A 22,038-nucleotide genomic window follows, 5' to 3' on the forward strand; every position below is an offset into this window, starting at 1 on the left:
TAAGGAGACCCCACCATTAGGCTGTTGATGTCAAATCAGTCAGAGAAGATGATCCCATGCAACCTGAACCCTTGGTAAAATAAAAGCATGCTATTATTCATATTAGTGAAGGAAAACATCATAGCTTTATTGCTGACTCCTGCCCCCTTCAGAGCCCATAGTCACAGGCCTCAGGGCTGTTCTGTAAGTAGAGCTCTAGGAAACCTTGCCAGTCCTTCTCACTAGTAAGCAGGGCTGAGACTGTGGGATCTTCCTTCATGGCTGCCATCCACAGTTTCAGTTTTGGAGTGTGGTCTACACACCTGTGGGAAGAGGAAAAAATGAAAGGTGTGAGCTAGGTCAACTAGGATGACATCACAGAGTCTCCCATATGTCATTATTACTCTACAGTTTCATTTTTTCCCTTAAATATTTCATTAAAAATATTTAAAAATGCATGTAATAGAATATTCAATTTGAAAGACATTATAGAGGTCCCTTTTTTACACAAAAGGAATGAGACTAGAGTGAAACGATTTGTTCAGTTAATGTGAGAACTTGCCCAAAGACAGAAACTGACATTTATTAAAATAAGAACAGGGAATACAATCAGGAATGTTCTATGTTAATTATTCTACACCCAGATTATGACCAAAAGTAACCCCGAATAGCTCTAACGTCCAAGAAGCCGGAGTAAGGCAAGATGGCTGCCAAAGTCAAAACAGAATTTGGAAAATAATGTGGAAATCTTATGGTAAATGGGAGGTAACACTGGTCATACAATCCTGCAACAACATCCTTAGAAAAATTTACAACCTTATGGAATTTTTTTTTTTTTTTTTTTTTGATACAGTGTCTTGCTCTTGCCCAGGCTGGAGTCCAGTGACATGATCTCGGCTCACTGCAACCACCTCCCAGGTTCAAGTGATTCTCCTGCCTCAGCCTCCCAAGTAGCTGAGATTACAGGTATGTACCACCATGCCCAGCTAATTTTTGTATTTTTAGTAGAGATGGGGTTTCACCACATTGGCCAGGCTGGTCTCTTAAACTCGTGACCTCAGATGATCCACCCGTCTCGGCCTCCCAAAGTGCTGGGCTTACAGGCGTAAGCCACCATACCCTTCCCCTTATGGATTTTTAATCAGGAAGGAAGGAGTAAATTTTAAAGCACTTTACTACATGTCTCAGAAATCCCCTGCCCCATCCCAGTGATGGAGAGTAGTTAGTGTAGGTATATGACATGCCCAGGATAGTCCAAGATTCCCCTGCTGCTTGTTCTCATTCAGACCAGTTGTATTAAATATTTCAACTTCTGTTAAAAAGAAAGGTCAATATATACTATTCCAACTGTCATCCTAAATTATGCACAAAATATTCAAATATCTTACTCATTTAACTTCATTGCTTCCAGCCGTTCAAACCAGGGCCAGATGAGGTAATCAATCATAGAGATAGAATTGCCACCAAAGAAGGTCGTCTTCTTATTAGTCAGAACCTGAACATTAAACAGCATAAAAGTATTTCTTACTTGTGCATGTAGTAAGACTGACTAGAAATGCTGAAGGGAAATAAGTAGAGCAGGTGAAAGAAGCAGTTTTTACTCCAGTGTATCCAAGTTGGGTTTTTGTCTGATCAAAAAGCTTAATTAAGCTTTAGAATCTGTTGGTCTGGGATGAAGCAAAACAATCAACAGCATAAACTGGACAATTGAAAAATAAAACAAGTCACAGAGTACAACATATTTGTAATACAAAGGACTGGTATTCAGAATATAGAAAGGGTTCCTGGGAATCAGTAAGAAAAATAGCAAACGACCCATTGGAAAAATGAGCAAGACTTGATCTTCACAAAAGATGATGTCCAAATGGCCAATTATCATTTGGAAAGGTGTTCAACTGCATTAATCATGAGGGAAATGCAAATTAAAACCAAAATGCAATAACACTATACATCCATGAGAATGCCTATAATGAACAAGATGAAGTTGGCAAGGGTATGGAACCACTGTCACAGAGGTGTAAATTGGTACAACCATGTTTTAAGAGTATGCATACTCTTTTATCACCCAGCAATTCTACTTGGAAATGTGACACATGTTCACCAAAAGATATGTATGTGAATGTTCACTGCAGCACTATTTGTAATAGCCCAAATGTGAAGACGTTTACTATCAAGAGTAGAATGGGTAAACTGTAATATACTATACTTTGGAACACTGTATAAAGAACAGGAAAGAACTATACACAGCAGAGATGAACCCACAAACCTAATATTGAATGAAAGCAGGCAGACCCAAAAGATGAGCATTATATGAGTCCATTTGTATAAAGTACAAAAAAGCCCAAACTAGTATTTTGTTAGTTGATATGGGTGCTGGTTCCATGGCTGTGTTCACTTTGTGAAAATGCATTATGTTCTTATGCTTTGGGTACTTCTCTGCATTAAAAATTAAAAATATTAACTTTTCAATATAAAATGCACAGTCTGCAGCTTATGATGGTTCAATTTAAATTCTTTTCAACTTTACGATGGTGCAAAAGCAAGCATTCAGTAGAAACTGTACTTTGAACTTTGAATTTTGCTCTTTTCCTGGGCTATCGATTTGCAGTATGATACTCTTGATACTAGGCAGCCACACCATCAAGAGAGTAAACAACCAATGCTCTAAAGTGTGCTGTTTATTAAATGCATTTTCCACTTACGGTATTTTCAATTTATGATGGGTTTATTGGATGTAACCCCACTGTAAGTGCAAAAGCATTTGTACTCAAAATATAGTGGAAATAGACTGGATTAACTGCTAAACAGATGACAATCATTTGAAAATGAAACACAAATTGTACGTTTCTGAAATTTTCAGAAGGTGAATTGGTTACAGGGTTTGCCAAAGGGGGTGATTGAGAATATTATCTGGCTATTTAAACCACCAAACTAATTTGCCCTTTATAAATAACCTCCATAGTTTTTTTTCAATGCATAATATGCATTTTAGATTGCTTATATCTACCTATTGTGTTCTGTCTACTACTAAACTAATTATCTGAAGAATATGGACTGCATCTTACCTTCCAGATCCCACACTGTTCAGCAGAAAAATATAAAGTACCAATACTGATTCAAGAAGAAATGCAGTTACCATTAAAGAAATCAAACTGTAATGAAAAATCTATCCCTGTTAAAGACACCAGGCTCAAATGTTTTAAAGAAACCACGAGTCCCTACCAAATGGTTTCAGAGATTAGAAAAACAGGTTAGTTACCCAACCCATTTTATGAAGTCAGAATATCCTTGATACCAAAAGCCAATAATGATACTATATAGGCCAATCTCATTTATGAACACACATACAAAAATCATTTATTAGCTAATTCTACAGTACATATAAAAATCCATAGAGAACAAGTAGGTTTTATCTTAGGAATGCTAGGATGGTTAAACATTAAAAAAAAAAAAATCTGTCAATAGCACCATATTCACCAGATTAAGAGGACAAAATTCTATGAACATTTCAATAGATGTAACAGATGCAGAAAAAGCATTCAATAAAATTCAACATTTATGACTTTTAAAAATTAGCAAACTAGTAATAGAAGAGAACTTTACAATGAAAAAAAGGTTTCTGAAAAACCTACAGGAAACGTCATACTGATAAAATGTTAAAATGCATTCCCATAAAAGACAGGAACGACATCTGCTGTCAGTAAAAACTTCAGGCTTAGCATGAATGAAATATCTCAAGGCCAAGAGACAGACTCCAAGGCCCAAATGTCCGCTTTCCCCAAAAGAAGGTAAAATACATCTGGGCTTCCCTCAAGTGTCTGTACTGTTCATTGCAAACTTTTTCTGGTGGGAAATATTTAGTATGTAATACTAAGCGGACACAGGACACAGGAAAGAAAGCAGGACACAGAATGATATCTATGCTCTGATTAGAGCTACATTAATTTTTAAATATATGGACAAGGACTGCAAACAAGCATGGAAAACTGGATACATAAAAACTTGTGGAAATGTGGGTACAATTTCCTTTTTCCTTGTTATTTTAATGTTAGAATATGTTAAAAGCAAGCCCATGACAAAGTATTTTTAGGTGTTTTGATTTATATCTTAAGCAGAACAGCTTTCTGCTTTATAACGGCAGTCTGCTATAAACAAAAATGTTTAGGGGAATTTTCCTAATTACCTTAAAGTGACTTGGAAAGTGGGAATATGAAGAAAAGAATAGGAGGAAAAGGAGGGTAGATACGGTTACTGTTTACTCTGATGATAGCTAGGAGAAATGATTACCTCCTCTAGCTTGGTAAATTCTTTACGAAATTCTTCTTTTAGGCCAGCATAGTCTTCTTTATTTTGTCTTCTAATAAAGCTTCCTACCAAGGATGGCACCTAGACAGAGAATACTTTCTTAGTTTATCAGTTTACAGCTAACTATATCACCCCCCTTGCGTAAAAACATGATAGAACCCTTATAGTCCTGGTGTCAAGGTGTTCTGGAAACATCAAGGGCGCACCAAGTTCCTGTGCTCACAGAGGTAATGGACTGGTCTTAGGAACAGTTTTGTGGCCTAAAATGCTGGGTTGGTCAGGATTTTATAAATTGTAAATAACAGAACCTACTTTGGCACATTTAAGAAACAACTTTCCTTCCTTTTTTTTTTTTTTTTGAAACGGAGTCATGCTCTATCACCCAGGCTGGAATGCAGTGGCGCGATCTCAGCTCACTGCAACCTCCACCGCCCAGGCTCAAGCAATTCTCCTGTCTCCGCCTCCTTAGTAGCTGAGATTATGGGTGTGCGCCATCACGCCTGGCTAATTTTTGTATTTTTAGTAGAGATGGGGATTCACCATATTGGCCAGGCTGGTCTCAAACTCCTGACCTCAGGTGATCCATCTGCCTCAGCCTCCCAAAGTGCTGGGATTACAGGCTTGAGCCACCACGCCCAGCCAACACAACTTTCTTTAAAGGAGACTGAGTGGCTCATAGAATTATTGGGAGGCTGAACAAACAGGCTTGGAATTAAGACAGAACATCCCAAATTCATGCTGAGAAATGGCCTAATGGGAAGCACCCACTGCTGCCAGTGCAAGCTGAGCACCAGATGCTTCAGTTTGTGCGGCTGCCAGAAAGTAGAGTCTGAGATAACTGCTAACGCCACTGGCACTGATGCCATTTCTACTCTGGAATTTTATCCCTTAACCCACACTGCTGAAACCCAGAAGCTCCACCACCGCTCTCACCAGCAGAACCAGTGGAGAGCTGAATATCTTAAGCAGATATCCCACCAAGCCTGTTTCCTCACCTTGCTCGTTTCTGAATTGAACTCTATTGTGTGTGTCTGACAGGAAGAGCCTAGGTCACAAAACTTGGCCCCAACTGCAAAGAGCTAGGGAAGAGAATTTTTCTGATTTCTTTGTTGGGGAAGACACCAGGAGACTGTTCAAAAGGGACCGACTACCTAAAGACTTGATGGGTGTAGCATCAGATGCTTTAATGCTCGTGATGGTGTTTATGTGTTTTAATACTTTGGTCTTTGGTATCATTTTATTGCAAGACACAGAAGTCCACTCATCCTAGTTTAAGTAAACAGGCACTTGTAAAAATACAGAATCCCATGAAATCCCATCCACATCAGTTCAGCCTGCCTTCACTGGGACTGAAGGCTTTCAGGCAGCCCTTTGGTCCACATTTCCATCTGGGTCTGCCTGGTCTTTCATCTGTTTTTCCTTACATTTTTGCTCCATATTACTTTCCATACTTCAGTCCCTTTGCAATGCTTTTAATTCTTGCTCCTCTAAAAATTTATTTCTTAAGTGGCTTTGGTTTTTCTAGCCTCTGATGTTATATTTGAGCCCCAACGCTTAGTTGTCTTTACTGTCCTAACCTTTACTGTCTTAGTTCTGTGTCTCATTTCCAAGTTCCCAGGAGAGAAGATAACTGGCCCAGGTGTGGGGGTGGGGTACATTTCTGTTCTGATGGGCTGTGGCCAGGAGAGCAGGGTCATATGTACATAAAGCCACCTCTCCTTTAAAAGCAAGCAGGGAAGTAAAGGTGGGCATCTTCAGCATTACTTTTAAATCTCATTTTCTTTCTAGATAGTACAATGAATCTCTTGTGACTACTTTTTAAAGTAGTAGCTTTATACATGAAAGTAAAGCTTCATGTCTAAAAGCTTTACTTTTAAAGCTGATTTTCTCTGACGTGTCCTACAAGTCCTTTCACGATCCAGTTCCTGTTTACCTCTCCAAAGTTACCCCTTTTATCTCTTCTCCTGACACTTTATATTCCAGCCATACTAAAAAAAGTTTTCCAGAACTGGCACCCGACCAGAGAGATTTTTCTGAAAGAACCACTTAGGCTTATGTTTTTTGGTTGATATTGATGCCTTCGTGTCTTGAAGCTGCATGCCTTTAACTTGTTACTACCTTGTAAAAGTCTCCAACATCGTTCTTGAAAATGTCATGTTCCCTTTACATTATCTTTCACAGGAGCCACCTCTACTATTCTTTCACCCTCATCTTACTAAGCAGGTGACTCACTCTTCCTTTCCCATTGGCTTCCCTTTATAATGTCTCCTAAAACAGATTGTTTTCCCTATAACTCTCTCTTAGGGCATTTCTTTAACCGTCTTTTTCTCTAAAGATAATCCTTTATACACTGACTGTACTACCAAGGTGACAATGTTATAGGCATATAACCAGACATGCTATTCTTGGTGTCTAAACACACATCCGTTAGTTATTTCTTTGTTAATACTAATGGTTTGAACTAATCCACAATGTTGATGGTAAGTAAGGTACAAACAGTTCTTCTACAGGAATGCCATTTATTCAGTCATCTGAGTTATTGCCAACACAAAGTAGATGCTCACTGCTTGACGCTATGGCTATAAGGACAAGAACTAAGTAGTTACCATGTGTCAGACTCTGCTCTAGGTGTTTTATATTAACTGATTTTTATCTTATGAGGTGGGAACAATTACTATATCCATTTTACCAATGATGAACAGAGAGGCAAAGTAATAAGTAACTTGCTCAGAGTCCCAAGAAAGTAGCACAGCCAGTCACAAAACTAGGCAGTGAACTAACAGTGATCAAAACACAGCCCTCACCCTCAAGGAGCTCACAGCCCCAGTGCAGTACAGGCAGGAAGGCAGGCAAAAGTTCACATGGATGGGAACTCAGAAGCTAGAGCACTAACCAGCCTGCCAAGCTCCTGAAAAGGCAGCAGTGTCTGAGCAGACATGTGAAAAATGACGTGGAGATAACCAGGCACGGTGAGAAGTGGGAAGAATCTGACAGCAAGAATTGAAAGAGAAAGGGGCAAATTTGGGAATTCTGAGAAAAGTTTAGTATGGCTGGCATATATAAAGTGTCAGGAGACGAGTGAAAAGGGATAATTTTGGAGGTAAATAGGAACTGGATCGTGAAAGGACTTGCAGGACACTCAGAGCTGACAAGCATATTCCTGTTTTGTTTTTCTCTCCCAAATCACTGAACCATAAATGGCAGCACTGATTTCGCTTTAAAAAAATAGATTTTTCAAATAGGAGCTGAAAGTTCTTATGTACAAACCTTAGAAAACAACTCTAAGATCATCTTCTGGCAAGCTTTCTCATAGGGGTCATCCGGCAACAGCTTCTTCCCTGGGTATGCTTCATCCAGGTACTCACAGGTGATGGCAGACTCGTAGATCAGCTGACCCTGACTATTTTCCAGAACTGGCACCAGACCAAAGGGATTTTTCTTAAAGAACCACTCAGGCTTATTTTTCAGGTTGATATTGATGACTTCATGCCTGAAAGACACATAGGAGACTATGAAGAGAGGAAAACAACTTTTGTGCTTTTGGATAAATTCTCACTGGCTTTGCCATCTACTTAGCTGATCAGACCCCAAATTTAGGAGTCTGCCTAGATTCCTTCCATTCTAGTTTTTGATTTTATGAATTTGACTACTTTCGATACACCTTTTAAGTACAATTATGCAGTATTTGTCTTTCTGTATCTGGCTTATTTTACTTAGCATAATGTCTGCAAGGTCCATCCATGTTGTCACATATTGCAGAATTTCCTTCTTTTTTAGGTGGAATAGCATTACCACATTTTCTTTATCCATTCATCTGCTGATGGACATTGACATTATGCTGTTGTGAACAGTGCTGCAATCTACATGAGAGTGCTAATATCTCTTTCAGAACTTGATTTCATTTAATTTGGATATATACCCAGTAGTGAGATTGCCGAATCACATGGTAGTTCTATTTTTAATTTTTTGAAGAACATCTGTACTGTTTTCCATAGCAGCTGTACCATTTTACATTCCCGCCAACAGTGTGCAAGGGTTGATTTCTACACATCCTTGCTAACACTTGTCTTTTTTAATTATAGTCATCTTGACAAGTGTGAGGTTATTGTGTGATTTTGATTTGCATTTTCCTGATGATTAGTGATAAGTACTTTTTCATATATGTGTTGCCCATTTTTATGTCCTTTTTGAAGAAATGTCTATTTTTTTAATTTTTAATTTTTTTTGACACTCTGTCTCCCAGGCTGGAGTACAGTGGCTTGATCACAGCTCACTGCAGCCTCGACCTCCTGGGCTAAAGCGATCCTCCTACCTCCCGAGTAGTTGGGACCACAGGCGTGCACCACCACACCCAGCTAATTTTTTTGTAGAGACAGGATTCTGCCATGTTGCCGAGGCTGGTCTTGAACTCCTGGGCTCAGGTCATCTCCCTGTCTCGGGGTTACAGGTGTGAGCTACCATGCCCAGCCTGAGAAGTGTCTATTTAAGATCTTAGCCCATGTTAAAATCAGGTTTTTTTGTTGTTGAGTTATAGAGATTCCTTATGTATTTTGGAGATTAACCCCTTACCAGGTATGTCGTTTGCAAGTACTTTCTCCTATTCCATAGGTTGCCTTTTTGCTCTGTTAATCGTTTCCTTTGCTGTGTGGAAGCTTGTTTGATGTAGTCCCATGTGTTTATTTTTGGTCCTGTTGCCTGGTCTTTGGTGTCATGTCCAGGAAATCATTGCCAAGGCCAGTGTCATGAAGCTTTTCCCCTATGTTTTCTTTTACACGTTGGCGTTTTTTATATTCCTTGAATTTGCCAAATGTGTTTCCACCTGAGAGTCTTTGCACCTGATGGTCCTCTGCCTCCTCTGCCTGCCTTTTCCCAGATCTTCCTAGGTCAAACACACATCCCCAGGCCCTCCCTGACCATAGCTCTGAAGTTGCTGAGCAGCTTCTATTACATGATTATCATGTTTTACTTTCTTCATTGAACTGATAATATGTATCTGAAATTACCTTGCTCACTTATTTACAAGTTTGTTATCTTCCTAGCATGTAAGCTCCACGAAAGGTGGGATCTTGTGTATCTGTTCATAGTAATAAACAAACATGTAAATGAGCAAAATGCTATATAGATATAAATGCTCTGAAGAAAATAAAAAGTTTCAGATAAGGACTCAGTAAATATTTTTGTTTTGAAATATTTCATATAAATGAATGAATAAATCTGTGGAAATCCTTCAAAATTGTCAATAAGATACTCCATTTATGGCTAAGAGGTATCTTAGTTATAAATCATATGAGGCAACTAATTGAATTGTGTCCACTATCCACTATAGGAGAACCAACATAAAATTCAACTTATTTTGCTAGTTTGAGTAAAAAGTTTCTTGGTGTTTATGAAGATATTAAGCAATCCTTAAAATTCACCCACAAGGCCAGGCTTGGTAGCTCACATCTGTAATCCCAGAACTTTGGGAGGCTGCAGTGGGCAGATTGCTTAAACCCAGGAGTTCAAGACCAGCCTGGGCAACATGATGAAACCCTATCTCTACAAAAAATATAAAAATTAGCCAAGTGTGGTGGTACTCACCTGTAGTCTCAGCTACTCAGGATGCTTGAGCCCTGGAGGCAGAGGTTGTAGTGAGCCATGATTGCACCACTGCATTCCAGCCTGGGTGACAGGGCAAGACCCTATCTCGAAAAAAAAAAAAAAAAATCCACCCACAAAATAAGCTTTCAGATTAAATCTCCATGTACTGATTTTTTAAAAAATGTCTGAGTAAATCATACAAAGTAAACCAAAAAGGAAGAAAACAGGTGAAGTCCAGGCTATAGTCAGATTGTATTTAGGTCTGTCTTGTATGTTGCCTGAGACTATAGAGGAACTAAGAGAAAGGAGCTAGGTCCATATGATTGTCAAGGCTGAATAAATGTTCAATAGAACAGATTACTAAAAAAAAAATAGACACCAATACGTTTTGTTTTCTATTTTCCCATCCACAGCTGTAGCTAGAACAGCATTTCATTTGAGGATTTAAATACATAATCCCCCATGGAAACAAAGGAACATCCGATTTGAACATGAGCACAGGTGTGTGTGTAATTTAAAAGGTTCATGTGCTGACAGAATACTGGACACTTAGGTACCAGCCATTGCAAAAAAAAAAATTATTTGGCTCCTTGCCAAAGAATTATTAACATTTTTGAACTATGAAACAAAAACTTTTGTGGCCGGGCGCGGTGGCTCACGCTTGTAATCCCAGCACTTTGGGAGGCCGAGGCGGGCGGATCACGAGGTCAGGAGATCGAGACCACAGTGAAACCCCGTCTCTACTAAAAATACAAAAAATTAGCCGGGCGTGGTGGCGGGCGCCTGTAGTCCCAGCTACTCGGAGAGGCTGAGGCAGGAGAATGGCGTGAACCCAGGAGGTGGGGTTTGCAGTGAGCTGAGATCGTGCCACTGCACTCCAGCCTGGGTGAAAGAGCGAGACTCCGTCTCAAAAAAAAAAAAAAAAAAAAAGTCATGTCATGTGGTTAGAATCTAGTATTTTCCCAGTAAAAGCCTCCTGGGGCTCAAGCTTAAAACTGGTCTATTAATGTAGTAGACCTTTGTTGTTTGCACTGTCTGGAAGCTGTTACCACTCTCTTCCTTCCCTCTACCCCACACTATTAGGGGAAGATAGTTTCAATGTTCCTTTGGAAAACTGCCCCAGTAAATAAGGTAGGGTTGTTTTCAAACTAAAGGTCCAGGGTGAAGCACATAACCCAGGACTTTGTGCCTCTGAATCCAGCTGTGTCATGCTCCTGGACTTTTCAAATAAATGAGTACCAAAAAATGTCTTTTTTCAATTTCGGTTAAATTAGATTTCTCTTAGTACAATAAAAGAGTTCTATTACAGCAAATATGACAGTGTTTTTGAGAAACATTACTAAATAGTAAGTATTCTATGTGTTCAGAATCATAATCTCATCCAAATGAAATGCATTTCTTAGTGAAGTAATGACGAATCCCCTTCAAATGTATTTTTTAAATGCATTTTACCTTTCTTTTAGGGAAAATAATTGCCTACCCCTAAAGATTCTCCCCTTAGAAGACTAAAATTAGTTCACAAACACTAAGCACATAGACAGAAAATTCCTTAAGAATGGGGGTTTTGTTTTCAACTTCCACAGAGCCTTCCACACCACAGGTATCTAATAAATGTCTAAACAGAGATCCAAAGGTCATGGGAAGGGAAGTGGTTCCAATGGATACTTGGTATCAGAGAAAAGCCAAGTGACTATTGCACATGTCCTGTGAATAGGCCGTAAGTCAAAAACTATGCTAGTTTCAAAACAGGCTCTGCAGAAGGGTGAGCTAGACAAACACTTCCCTTTATTTGACTCAACCAACAGCCCAATCCACAGGAATATGTGCAGTAAACTCAGCACTACCCTAGGAGGGTCAGGGTCTAAACTCTGCTGTACTGGGGTAAATTACTGTTCTAGGAGGGAACAATACATTCAGAATAACAACTAACAGTTAAGCTGGAATAAGAATGGGGAATCACAGCAGGGCAAAAGCCAAAGGACTCTGGACCAGGAATTCGCGACCTACCAAAGCTGAAAGAACTGCTGCCAGTTATTACCCGGGCAAATCACTAACATCACTGGAGCCTCAGCTTTTCTAATCCATTAAATGGTTGGTTAATCTAAATGAGGTGTCCTAGATCGTTGGAATCTGTGGCCTATTTTTCCTAGGGGAATGGTCTATACTTGCTATCTTCCAAAGGGCCGAGAATAGTTTAATGTGCAGTAAAGGAAGCTGGCGGGAAGGGGGTGGAAGGGGGCTGAGACCCCACCCCACCCCGCCGCCTGCAGCAAGCTCCCGGACGGCTCGGGGAGCGTCCCCCGCCTGGGTGCCCACCTGATTCCCTTGGCCTTCAGGACCAGACGCGTCCTCTCAGCAAACGGGCAGAACCTCATGCTGTAGACGCGGATCGAGCCCTCCGGGACCGGCTCCGGGGGCGCGCTTCCTGCCGGGCAGAAGCGAAGGCGATTACGGCCCAGGGAGGTGTCGAGACCTCCGTATCCCACCGCCCCCTCGTCCCATTGCAGCTCCGACCCGTTCCCCGCCGGTGGGGCGCTCCCGGGCAGCTGGGCTCCCGGAGCAGCCTCGAACATGCCGCCGGGGGTCGCCGAGATCACCCCCTCTTCGCGGCGGGCAGGCCTCACCCTTTCCCAAGCTCCTGGCTGACTCCCCGGACATCGTGGCGCAGCGCAGGCCGAGCTCCTCTGAGGTTTGCAGGCGATTCAGGAAGTAGATCGCGCGTCCTTCCCACCCCCCGCTTCCTCCCTAGCTCAAAAGTGCCTGCCCCCGGCGGCCGCCAGCTCCACCCGTTGTGCCTTCCCGGCTTTATGGGATAGCCCTTAAAACATCTTAAGGGGCTGTGTCAAAGCATATCGCTGGCCAAGGGATACACCCACGGGGAGACGCACAAAAGTTCTAAATGCTCAGTCATCCGCCCCCGAACGAAGGGGTCACCACTCCGCCCTCCACGGGGCTCCACGTCTGACCCTGGCCTTGACCTCCCTCCCGTGATACTGACCTTGAAGCACCACCTGCTCCGTCCCAAAGCTTCACGGCTTCAGAGTCTGTGGCCCGAGCTCATGGCTCACTCACCGGTCCAGAGCGTTCTCACCAAAGGCTCCTGTTCAGCTTATGAAGGGAAAATAAAAATCTCTGGACTCCAAACTCACTATGCCAAAGGGAAGAGTCAAGCTTGGAAACTGAGTCAGGCAACACTGCCTCCCATTTTGTTCCTAAATAGATAGCTACAAAGATCAAAGGCCACACACCTCCCCAAGGAAATTCCTTGTTGGCCCCCAAGATCTTTAAAACAGATCAGCTGAATTTCATCTTGGCAATGTAAACTAACAGCTTATCTTCCCAAGTACGGGACAAAGACAGGTCTAGGAGTCATCCTTCCTCTCGCTGGAGAAAAATGCATATTTGACTGCTTCCTCTACCCTATATTTAATCTTGTAAAAATGCAGATTCACCAAGCACTAGACGAATGCATAACTGACTATTCCTCTACGACCTCCTTTCACGAATGTAACGTGCATTCAGTGAATGCTGATCAAAGGCCCCAAAGAATGCAACTACTCGCCCCTTTTATCTACCTTCCCTTTTTACTTTCCACTTTCCCCTACTGCCTGCTCTTTCCCCTTTAAATATTGAAGTCCTCAAGCCCTCTTTGGAAAGAGCACAGATCACAGATGTTGCTGTGATTTTGTGTTCCTTTTTCTCAGATATGTCCTCAACCTTGGCAAAATAAACCTCTAAAAGGATTGAGACTCACCTTGGTCATTTCCTTTGATTTATAAGCTCATCTATGCCTCGCTGCAGGGTTGCCCAGCCACCTGGACAGGCTTTTCCTTTTTCTGTCAGTACTAGCTTAACGTGACTACTGGGAGGCCCTCTGTCCCTACTGTCACCTGTAGGATACATCCCTTTCATTTTAACCCATAGGAGACAGCACAAACCTGGATATTATCAACTTCAGAATAATGGTGCTGCTTTCAAAACTCTCCCACTTATTAAACATTTGTGTTTTGAAGCCCTGGTAATATAACTGAGTACTCCCATTTTTCTAAGAGATAGAGGATGAGTTATTTTTTACATTATTTCTCCCATCTTTTCTCTTTCCTCCTTTCTCCCTGTTCCCCACTTCCTACTTAGCTCTTTAGAAATGCAATTACCATCTTTTACTTTCCCTTCACCTGACACTCCCTACAGGGCAAGCTTATCTAACTGGGTGTTTACTTAAAAGCTCCAGAGCAGGACTCTCACCCACCAGGAGACTGCCTCCAGAGATAAAAGTCAATTTACATCCAAAAGTATGCCTGAGACAAGGCCACTTTACAAATGACTTCTGCCTGTGATGGCACCACCCAGTAGATAAAGCACCAAAGTGAGTCATGCGAACCCCCACCCACTCGCTCCCTCCCCAGCATGCAGTTCATACCAACTGCCCCCTTTAAAAGCCCCTGCTTTCTGCCCCAGAAGCGAAGTGGTACCCGTACGGCAGGAAGCCTGGTTTTCTTCCCCTAAGCTAGCTTTGGAATAAAAAATCACTTTCTTTATACCAGACTTTGCTCTTCTTATTAATAATTGGACTCTGAAAGTGGCAAGCAACTGAACCTGCATTTCAGTTACAATAAGGGCACAGGCTCAGAATCAAGCAAGTGGGATGAGTGAATTTAGTCCTGGGTCTGGGAATAAAGGTCTGGCCAGAGAGCCCTCTCAAACAGCTCTTTTAACTTAGGGGTCAGGAAAGAGGGGTTCCATGGCCACCATACAGATGAGGAAAAAGACTATTCAGTGATTTCCTTGTTTGCCTAGATTTGAAAGCTGGTAACTCCTGTGCCATTTATCGGGGTGGGATGGGGGTAGATGTCTATTTTTATTTTGATTAGCCCTATTATGGGAGGAGCAGAGAATGAGGTGAAAAGCACCAAGTCTTGGAGCACCCTGCCTGTTTTGATCCTGGCTCCACCCCTGTATTCAGTTGCTAGGACTAGGGTAACAAAGTACTGCAGAGTGGCTTAAATAACAGAAGTGTGTTGCCTCACAGTTCTAGAGGCTACAAGTCCAAGATGAAGGTGTCAGCAGGGTTGCTGCCTTCTGAGGAGGGAGTCTGTGAGGGAGTCTGTTCCATGCCTCTCTCCCAGCTTCTGGTGGTTTGAGGGAATCTTTGGTGTCCCTTGGTGCGCAGAAGCACCACCCACCCCATCTGTGCCTTCATCTTCATTCACACTCTTCATGTGAACATGACCTCATTTTAATTTAGTTACATCTGCAACAACCCTATTTCCAAATAAGGTCACATACTGGGGCACTGGGAATTAGGACATCAGTGTGTGAAGTTGGGGGGAGCACAATTCAACCCATAACAACCACTTACTAACTGTGAACATGGGCAAGTCACTAACCTCAGTGTGTTTCAGTTCCCTCACCTGTAAAATAAGGTGGAAAACATGTTATTCCTCCTGCATAGATGTTACGGGAAAGGGGTCCTGATCCAGACCCAAGAGAGGGTTCTTGGATCTCGCATAAGAAAGAATTCAGAGCAAGTCCACCGTGCAAAACAAAAGCAAGTTTATTAAGAAAATAAAGTGGTGAAAAAAAAGCTACTCCATAGACGGAGTAGGGTGTTCCCGAAAGTAAGAGGACCAAGGCATCCACCCCAGGTTCAATGCCTGTATATATACAGGATGAAAAAAGATCATGGGGAGAAGTGCTGTGCTACAAGCCTTTGTGATAAAGGATTAATTTTCATAATTACTATGTTTTGCAAGAATCAATATTACTATCTTTAAAGCAAAATTAGGAATGCCTTTGTTCTCAAGATATCGGGATATCTGGACACTCCCAAGTCTGGGTCCGTTTAGTAAACATTATCAATCTGTTCCCTTAACCATAAACACCTAGAGGCTAGGAATACCTAACTTTCTGAGAATGCCGCCCAGCAAGTCCCAGCCTCATCTTCCTAGCCCTCACTCAAGATGGAGTCGCTCTGGTTCAAACATCTCTGACATAGAGTTTGTGGCAGGATTAAATTAGTTACTATACAGAAAACACTTAGAGCAGCGCTTGGCATAGAGCATGTTAAATAAATGTGATCACTACATATTTTTATTTAATTTAGTAAATAGGCAAGAAATAGATATAAATTTTTAAAAATTGACCACATTTTTGCTAAAATATGGGCACTGCTTAACTCTTTTTAAGGATATTGACTTTTTAGCACATTAATGACTTCATGCAAATAACCTTGTAAATTGAAACTTGGCAAGGTAAAACTTCTGAATGGCCACACACAAAAATTTCACATCAAGGTATTACTTTAAAAGTTTTACTTGGAATGACCTGTCCCCTAATTTAGTATGAATAATGTAATATTTTATTGCAATGATTTGAAAGATCCACCTCATCAATAAATAAAGTAAAAGGTTAATTCCTCAAAGAAAGAAATTGAAAATATACTCTCCCAGTGAACTACCATACTATATTACTGGTGTGCACTACAATGGATCCTCTCCAAGTCCTTTGTGGTTGTGTAAACATCTGAATATACACCTGAGGAAAGAAAAGAACTTTCATCTGAGGAATGTGAGCCATATCAAATTATTAGGCCCAAAGAGACATTAAAATGAGACAGCAATCATGCCCCACTCCCCGCTTTGAGCTATGTATTCATATGTTGAAACTGCTTGTTATAGCCACAGGTCGCTATAAATCAATCTAATAATGCCACAGCAAACACTATAACCCACAGTCTATAGCTTAACAATGTGTAGCCAGCTACTAATCAGTGTTACTTCTGTAAACCAATGAGAATTCCTGACAGACAACTTTGTGTCAGCCCACTCCCTGAAGCCCCTTTTTGCCTTTAGAAATCCACTTGTAACTGCTGCTAATGAGAGTGTCTATTCAAAGCAACTTAAACCTACACTCCTGGGTTGCAACCCTCAACCTTGGCTCAAATTACCTAATTGCATTAATTTTGGTTCACCCTCTTCCTTTTATGTTGACACGCTGCCCATAGCCAGAGTTAAAAGGAAACAATATGTGCATTTTTACAACTATAATTCTTAATAATCAACCTAAGAGACCAATCTGAGAGGATTCTGCTGGTTAAAGATCAAGAGTTCATGCCATTGCACTCCAGCCTGGGCAACAGAGTGAGTGAGACTTTGTCTCAAAAAAAAAAAAAAAAAAAAAGAAGCTTGAATAGAATAAAAATTGAGGGGATATTAAAAGTCCATTGAAAGAAGAATGGATAAATTGTGTTGTATTCATATAATGGATATCTACCCAACAATGAAAACAAATAGTCTACAGCTATAGTTATCAACTTAAATCCCTCTCAAAAACATGATATTGAGCCAGAAAAGCAAGTCACAATAATATATATGGTATGACTCTACATGTGTTAACTTTAAAAACAGGCAAAGTGAAACAGCACATTAGTTATGGCTCTTGCATACATGGTAGAATTGAAAAGCAGGGAACAATAATCACAAAATTCAGGATAGTAGTTACATCCAGGGGAAAGGAAGGGAATGGAAAAGGGTGGGTGCATGATGTAGGGAGGTGCTTCCAGGGTATTGGTTCCCTTCTGTTTCTTCAGCTGGAAGGTGGCTTCTAGAGAACGGCATTGAGATGCTAAAGGATCAGGTGGGGAGAAATGAGGTGGCGACTGTTGTCATTTGAAAAGCTTTCTATTCACTTTGATTTTTTACTCTTAATATACGCTATATTGGGAAAAATTAAGATTTAAGAAACATTTTTTAAAGAACAGGAAAAAAAACCTACTGTTAAAAGACAACTGTTAAAAGTAATGAAGTAGATTCATATATACTGATGCAGAAACATGCCAGAGATACACTGTTAAATAAAAATGTTGTAAAACCACATGCAGGAGGTAATCTCATCTGTTGAATGTACACATCCTGCCAGGTATCTCCTAAATGTTCTATCTGAAAAGTCTTTAATCCTCATAACAATCCTAAGATTTAAGTACTGTTTATATTACCATCTCAGGGATAGGGAAACTGGGTGGCACAGGTTAAGTGATTTTCTCAAAATGAATACATTTCGTATGGCGGAGATGAGTTGTCAACTCTGGTCTTGTGTCCGGAATTTATTCCTTCCGGTGGGTTCTTGGTCTCGCTGACTTCAAGAATGAAGCTGCGGACCCTCGCAGTAAGTGTTACAGTTCTTAAAGATGGTGTGTCCAGAGTTTATTCCTTCAGATGTTCAGATGTGTCCAGAGTTTCTTCCTTCCGGTGGGTTCATGGCCTCACTGACTTCAGGAGTGAAGCTGCAGACCTTTGCAGTGAGTCTTGTAGCTCTTAAAGTTGGTGCGTCCAGAGTTGTTTGTTCATCCCAGTGGGTTTGTGGTCTCGCTGACTTCAGGAATGAAGCCACAGACCCTCACAGTGAGTGTTATAGCTCATAAACGTAGTGTGGACCCAAAGAGTGAGCAGCAGCAAGATTTATTGTGAAGAGCAAAAGAACAAAGCTCCCACGGCATGGAAGGGGACTCCAGCGGGTTGCCCCTGCTGGTTCGGGTGGCCAGCTTTTATTCCCTTATTTGACCCCACCCACGTCCTGCTGATTGGTCCATTTTACAGAGTGCTGATTGATCCGTTTTTAACAGAGCGCTGATTGGTGCATTTACAAACCTTTAGCTAGATGCAGATTGCTGATTGGTGTGTTTACAATCCTTTAGCTAGACAGAAAAGTACTCCAAGTCCCTACCCAATCCAGAAGCTCAGCTGGCTTCACCTCTCAGTCTGACACCTAAGTCTGATCAAGAGATCAGGTAGCAGTTAAGACTGCTACCATATCTCATGGATTCTAAGATTCACATTTCTTCATATTTAAATACCTCCAAAAGTGGAAGTGTATCTAAAATTACAGCAGGCTGTGTAGCACTTTTGACACTGATGTTACTGCTCTTGCTTGGACTTGCAGGGTAGCTGTCAATGGCTTTGGAAGAAAATCCCAGAGATGATAGAACATTCTTGCTGCATTATGGAATTCAATGTTCTTCTTGGCACAGAGGACAATGCTGTGGGATGAATGAGTTGGGGAAATGAATGCCTATGATGCTGATTTTGAAAATTATTCAAAAGAGCTGGATTCTAAAAGTTGAATTAAAACTTTATATAACTTATATTTTCCTTTTTATACTTGCACAAGAGTAAGATAGGATAAAAATAATTTCTAAATAAGCTTAAGAGTTCTTTTATCATAAAAATTTGGGCTTAAAAGAGCTCTTTCAATAAGCGTAAAATAAAAATTTTAGGATTCTGTTGTAATTTAATTGGTTATTCAATTATTTAATTATTCCCTCCTTGTCAGTTGATCTTAGAGCTAAATACAGTTTATCTCCCTCATAGTCCCCCTAAAGTACTTACTGACATTTTTAAAGAAAAAAAATGTATTTTATTTAATGTCCAATAAAAAAATAGATACACACACACACACACACACACACACACACACACCTAAAACAGAATTTACACTTACCATTGGGATGCATTGTGAAGTTTTTTGTTCTGTTCATTTTAAAGACATGTTGATTACAACTTAGTAAGCAGATCTTACCAACCACTAATACGTTCCAACACAGAACTGCTCTAGAGCACAAATGTGTGTTATAAATGCTAATTAACAATTTAAGGGAAATTTATAGTCTTCCTTCTTAGAATTAGCTCACAATAGTATTCTATGAACTCAGAAAAAAAATTTAAAAACCAACATAGTCTTGTTACCATGTATCCTGCCTAGACAGGGCATATTGTTTCAGTGTGCGTGTAAACCAGTTTCCTTCCCAGACTCAATAGCTAAGGGGAAATGACTTGCAACTATGTAACAATGTATGTATGTACATTTGGTATGAAAGTCCTTTTTTATGTACATGATATTATCTGATCTTCACAACAATCCTGTGAGGGTAGACAGGGAAATATCAGATTCACTTTACAGATGAAGTCAAGATTCAGAGAGGTTAAGTGGCTTTTCTAGTTACAACATACCTAGTAAAAAGCAGAGATAGAATAAGAAACATGAACTTTAAGGTCGAGGGCTTTTTTCTCCATGCCACATAGCCTCTGAGAGTATAATCTGAACTCAAATATTTTCACCACTTCATCCTCACTTCTTTTTTTTTTTTTTTTTTTTTTTTGAGACGGAGTCTCGCTGTATCGCCCAGGCTGGAGTGCAGTGGCGCAATCTCGGCTCACTGCAAGCTCCGCCTCCCGGGTTCACGCCATTCTCCTGCCTCAGCCTCTCCGAGCAGCTGGGACTACAGGCGCCCGCCACCACGCCCGGCTAATTTTTTGTATTTTTTTAGTAGAAACGGGGTTTCACTGTGGTCTCGATCTCCTGACCTCGTGATCCACCCGCCTCGGCCTCCCAAAGTGCTGGGATTACAAGCGTGAGCCACCGCGCCCGGCCCATCCTCACTTCTTATGTTGACTCAAATTTTTGTCATAGAATACAACAAAACACCAACTTCTAAACTTACTGTAATCACCTAATGGGTTCATCTTGCCTGCTGCACAGATAAAGCCATTCTCTGAGCAGTGGTGTTGCAGTAGAGAAGGAGTTTAATTATCACAGGGCCAGGTAAGTGGTAGGACAGGAGATAATTCTCAAATCTGCCTCTACAAGAGCTCAGAAGCTAGGGCTTTTAAGGATAATTTGGTGTGTAGCGGGCTAAGAGAGTGGGTGCTGCTGATTGGTTGGGGATGAAATCATAGGAGTGTCCAAACTGTCTTCAAGTGCTGAATCAATTCTGGGTGGGGACCACCAGTTGAGTCAGTTCCTTGAAACGAATCATGGGTCTGTGTGGAGTTAGTCAGTTACCGGAATGCAGATGTCTGAAAAGTATTTCAAAAACCAGTCTTAGGTTTTGACAATAGTGATGTCATCTGTAGAAGCAATTACAAATCTTATGACCTCTGACTTCATGACTCCTGAACTAAGAAATTATAGAAAAGCAAGCTAGGAAATAGTAACTGCTGGTTACTGCTTAACTACACCTACATTTTAATAGTCAGGGATTATAGAAAACAATAGTTGGTTATCATTTCACCATGCCTACATTTTAGCAGAATTCAGGCCCCTCCCACAAGCCTAATCTTGTGGCTTTTCTAGTCTTACAAAGGTGGTTTCACTCCCCAGATAAGGAGGGGATCAGTTTTAGGGACAGACTATTACCATCCTTGCTTCAAAGTTAAAACTATAAATTAAATTCCTCCCGTGGTTAGCTTGGCCTACACCCAGGAATGAGCGAGGACAGGCAGCCTGTGAGGCTAGAAGCAAGATGCAGTCAGCCATGCTGGACTTCTTTCACTGACATAATCTTTGCAAAGGCAGTTTTATTGTTATGCCAGGTTTTTACCAGTGAAGAAGGCCACAGAACATGTATTTTTTTGCAAAGTATTGTTTCTTTGTCACTAGTCTAAGGGAACACAAGCAATATGAGAAACCCTAAAAGCCAAAGAAATTGAAGGGAAGTCCAATTGTGTACGGAATTGGCAGGTTCTTGGTCTCACTGACTTCAAGAATGAAGCCGCGGACCCTTGCAGTGAGTGTTACAGTTCTTAAAGGCGGCGTGTCCAGAGTTTGTTCCTTCTAATCTTCCAATGTGTTCGGAGTTTCTTCCTTCTGGTGAGTTCGTGGTCTCGCTGGCTTCAGGAGTGAAGCTGCAGACCCCCACAGTGAGTGTTACAGCTCTTAAGGCGGCATATGTGGAGTTGTTCGTTCCTCCCTGTGGGTTCATGGTCTCCCTGGCTTCAGGAGTGAAGCTGCAGACCTTTGTGGTGAGTGTTACAGCTCATAAAGGCAGTGTGGACCCAAACAGTGAGCAGCAGCAAGATTTATTGCAAAGAGCAAAAGAACAAAGCTTCCACACTGCAGAAAGGGACCTGAGCAGGTTGCCACTGCTAGCTTGGGCAGCCTGCTTTTACTCCCTTATCTGGCCCCACCCACATCCTGCTGATTGGTCCATTTTACAAAGAGCCGATTGATCTGTTTTACAGAGAGCTGATTGGTCCATTTTGACAGGGTGCTGATTGGTGCGTTTACAATCCCTAAGCTAGACACAAAAGTTCTCCAAGTCCCCACTAGATTAGCTAGACACAGAGCACTGACTGATGCATTTACAAACCTTAAGCTAGATACAGAGTGCTGATCGGTGTA

General features: G+C 41.2%; 1 protein-coding gene across 1 annotated transcript; it reads right to left on the reverse strand.

Moving 5' to 3' along the window:
- Positions 1-96: 96 nt before the first annotated feature.
- GSTO1 (glutathione S-transferase omega 1) lies at positions 97-12,760 on the reverse strand. The gene is made up of 6 exons (XM_003255435.4): positions 12,489-12,760; positions 12,181-12,289; positions 7,552-7,774; positions 4,267-4,365; positions 1,368-1,474; positions 97-302 (listed from the first exon to the last, which is right to left on the reverse strand). The coding sequence occupies exons 1-6, from the start codon at positions 12,520-12,522 to the stop codon at positions 149-151; spliced, it is 726 nt and encodes a 241-aa protein (XP_003255483.1). The 5' UTR covers positions 12,523-12,760; the 3' UTR covers positions 97-148.
- Positions 12,761-22,038: the final 9,278 nt, after the last annotated feature.

The sequence above is a fragment of the Nomascus leucogenys genome, chromosome 3, assembly GCF_006542625.1.
Source record: "Nomascus leucogenys isolate Asia chromosome 3, Asia_NLE_v1, whole genome shotgun sequence".
NCBI classification, from domain to species: Eukaryota; Metazoa; Chordata; class Mammalia; order Primates; family Hylobatidae; genus Nomascus; species Nomascus leucogenys.

Excerpts from the sequence above, each read along its gene's own strand:
- GSTO1 (XM_003255435.4), bottom strand. The coding sequence starts at position 12,522 with ATGTCCGGGGAGTCAGCCAGGAGCTTGGGAAAGG. Across the intron at positions 4,366-7,551 it reads TCTTAGAGTTGTTTTCTAAG|GTGCCATCCTTGGTAGGAAG; the intron begins GTTTGTACATAA and ends TTCTCTGTCTAG. Across the intron at positions 1,475-4,266 it reads AATTTACCAAGCTAGAGGAG|GTTCTGACTAATAAGAAGAC; the intron begins GTAATCATTTCT and ends TTTAATGTTCAG.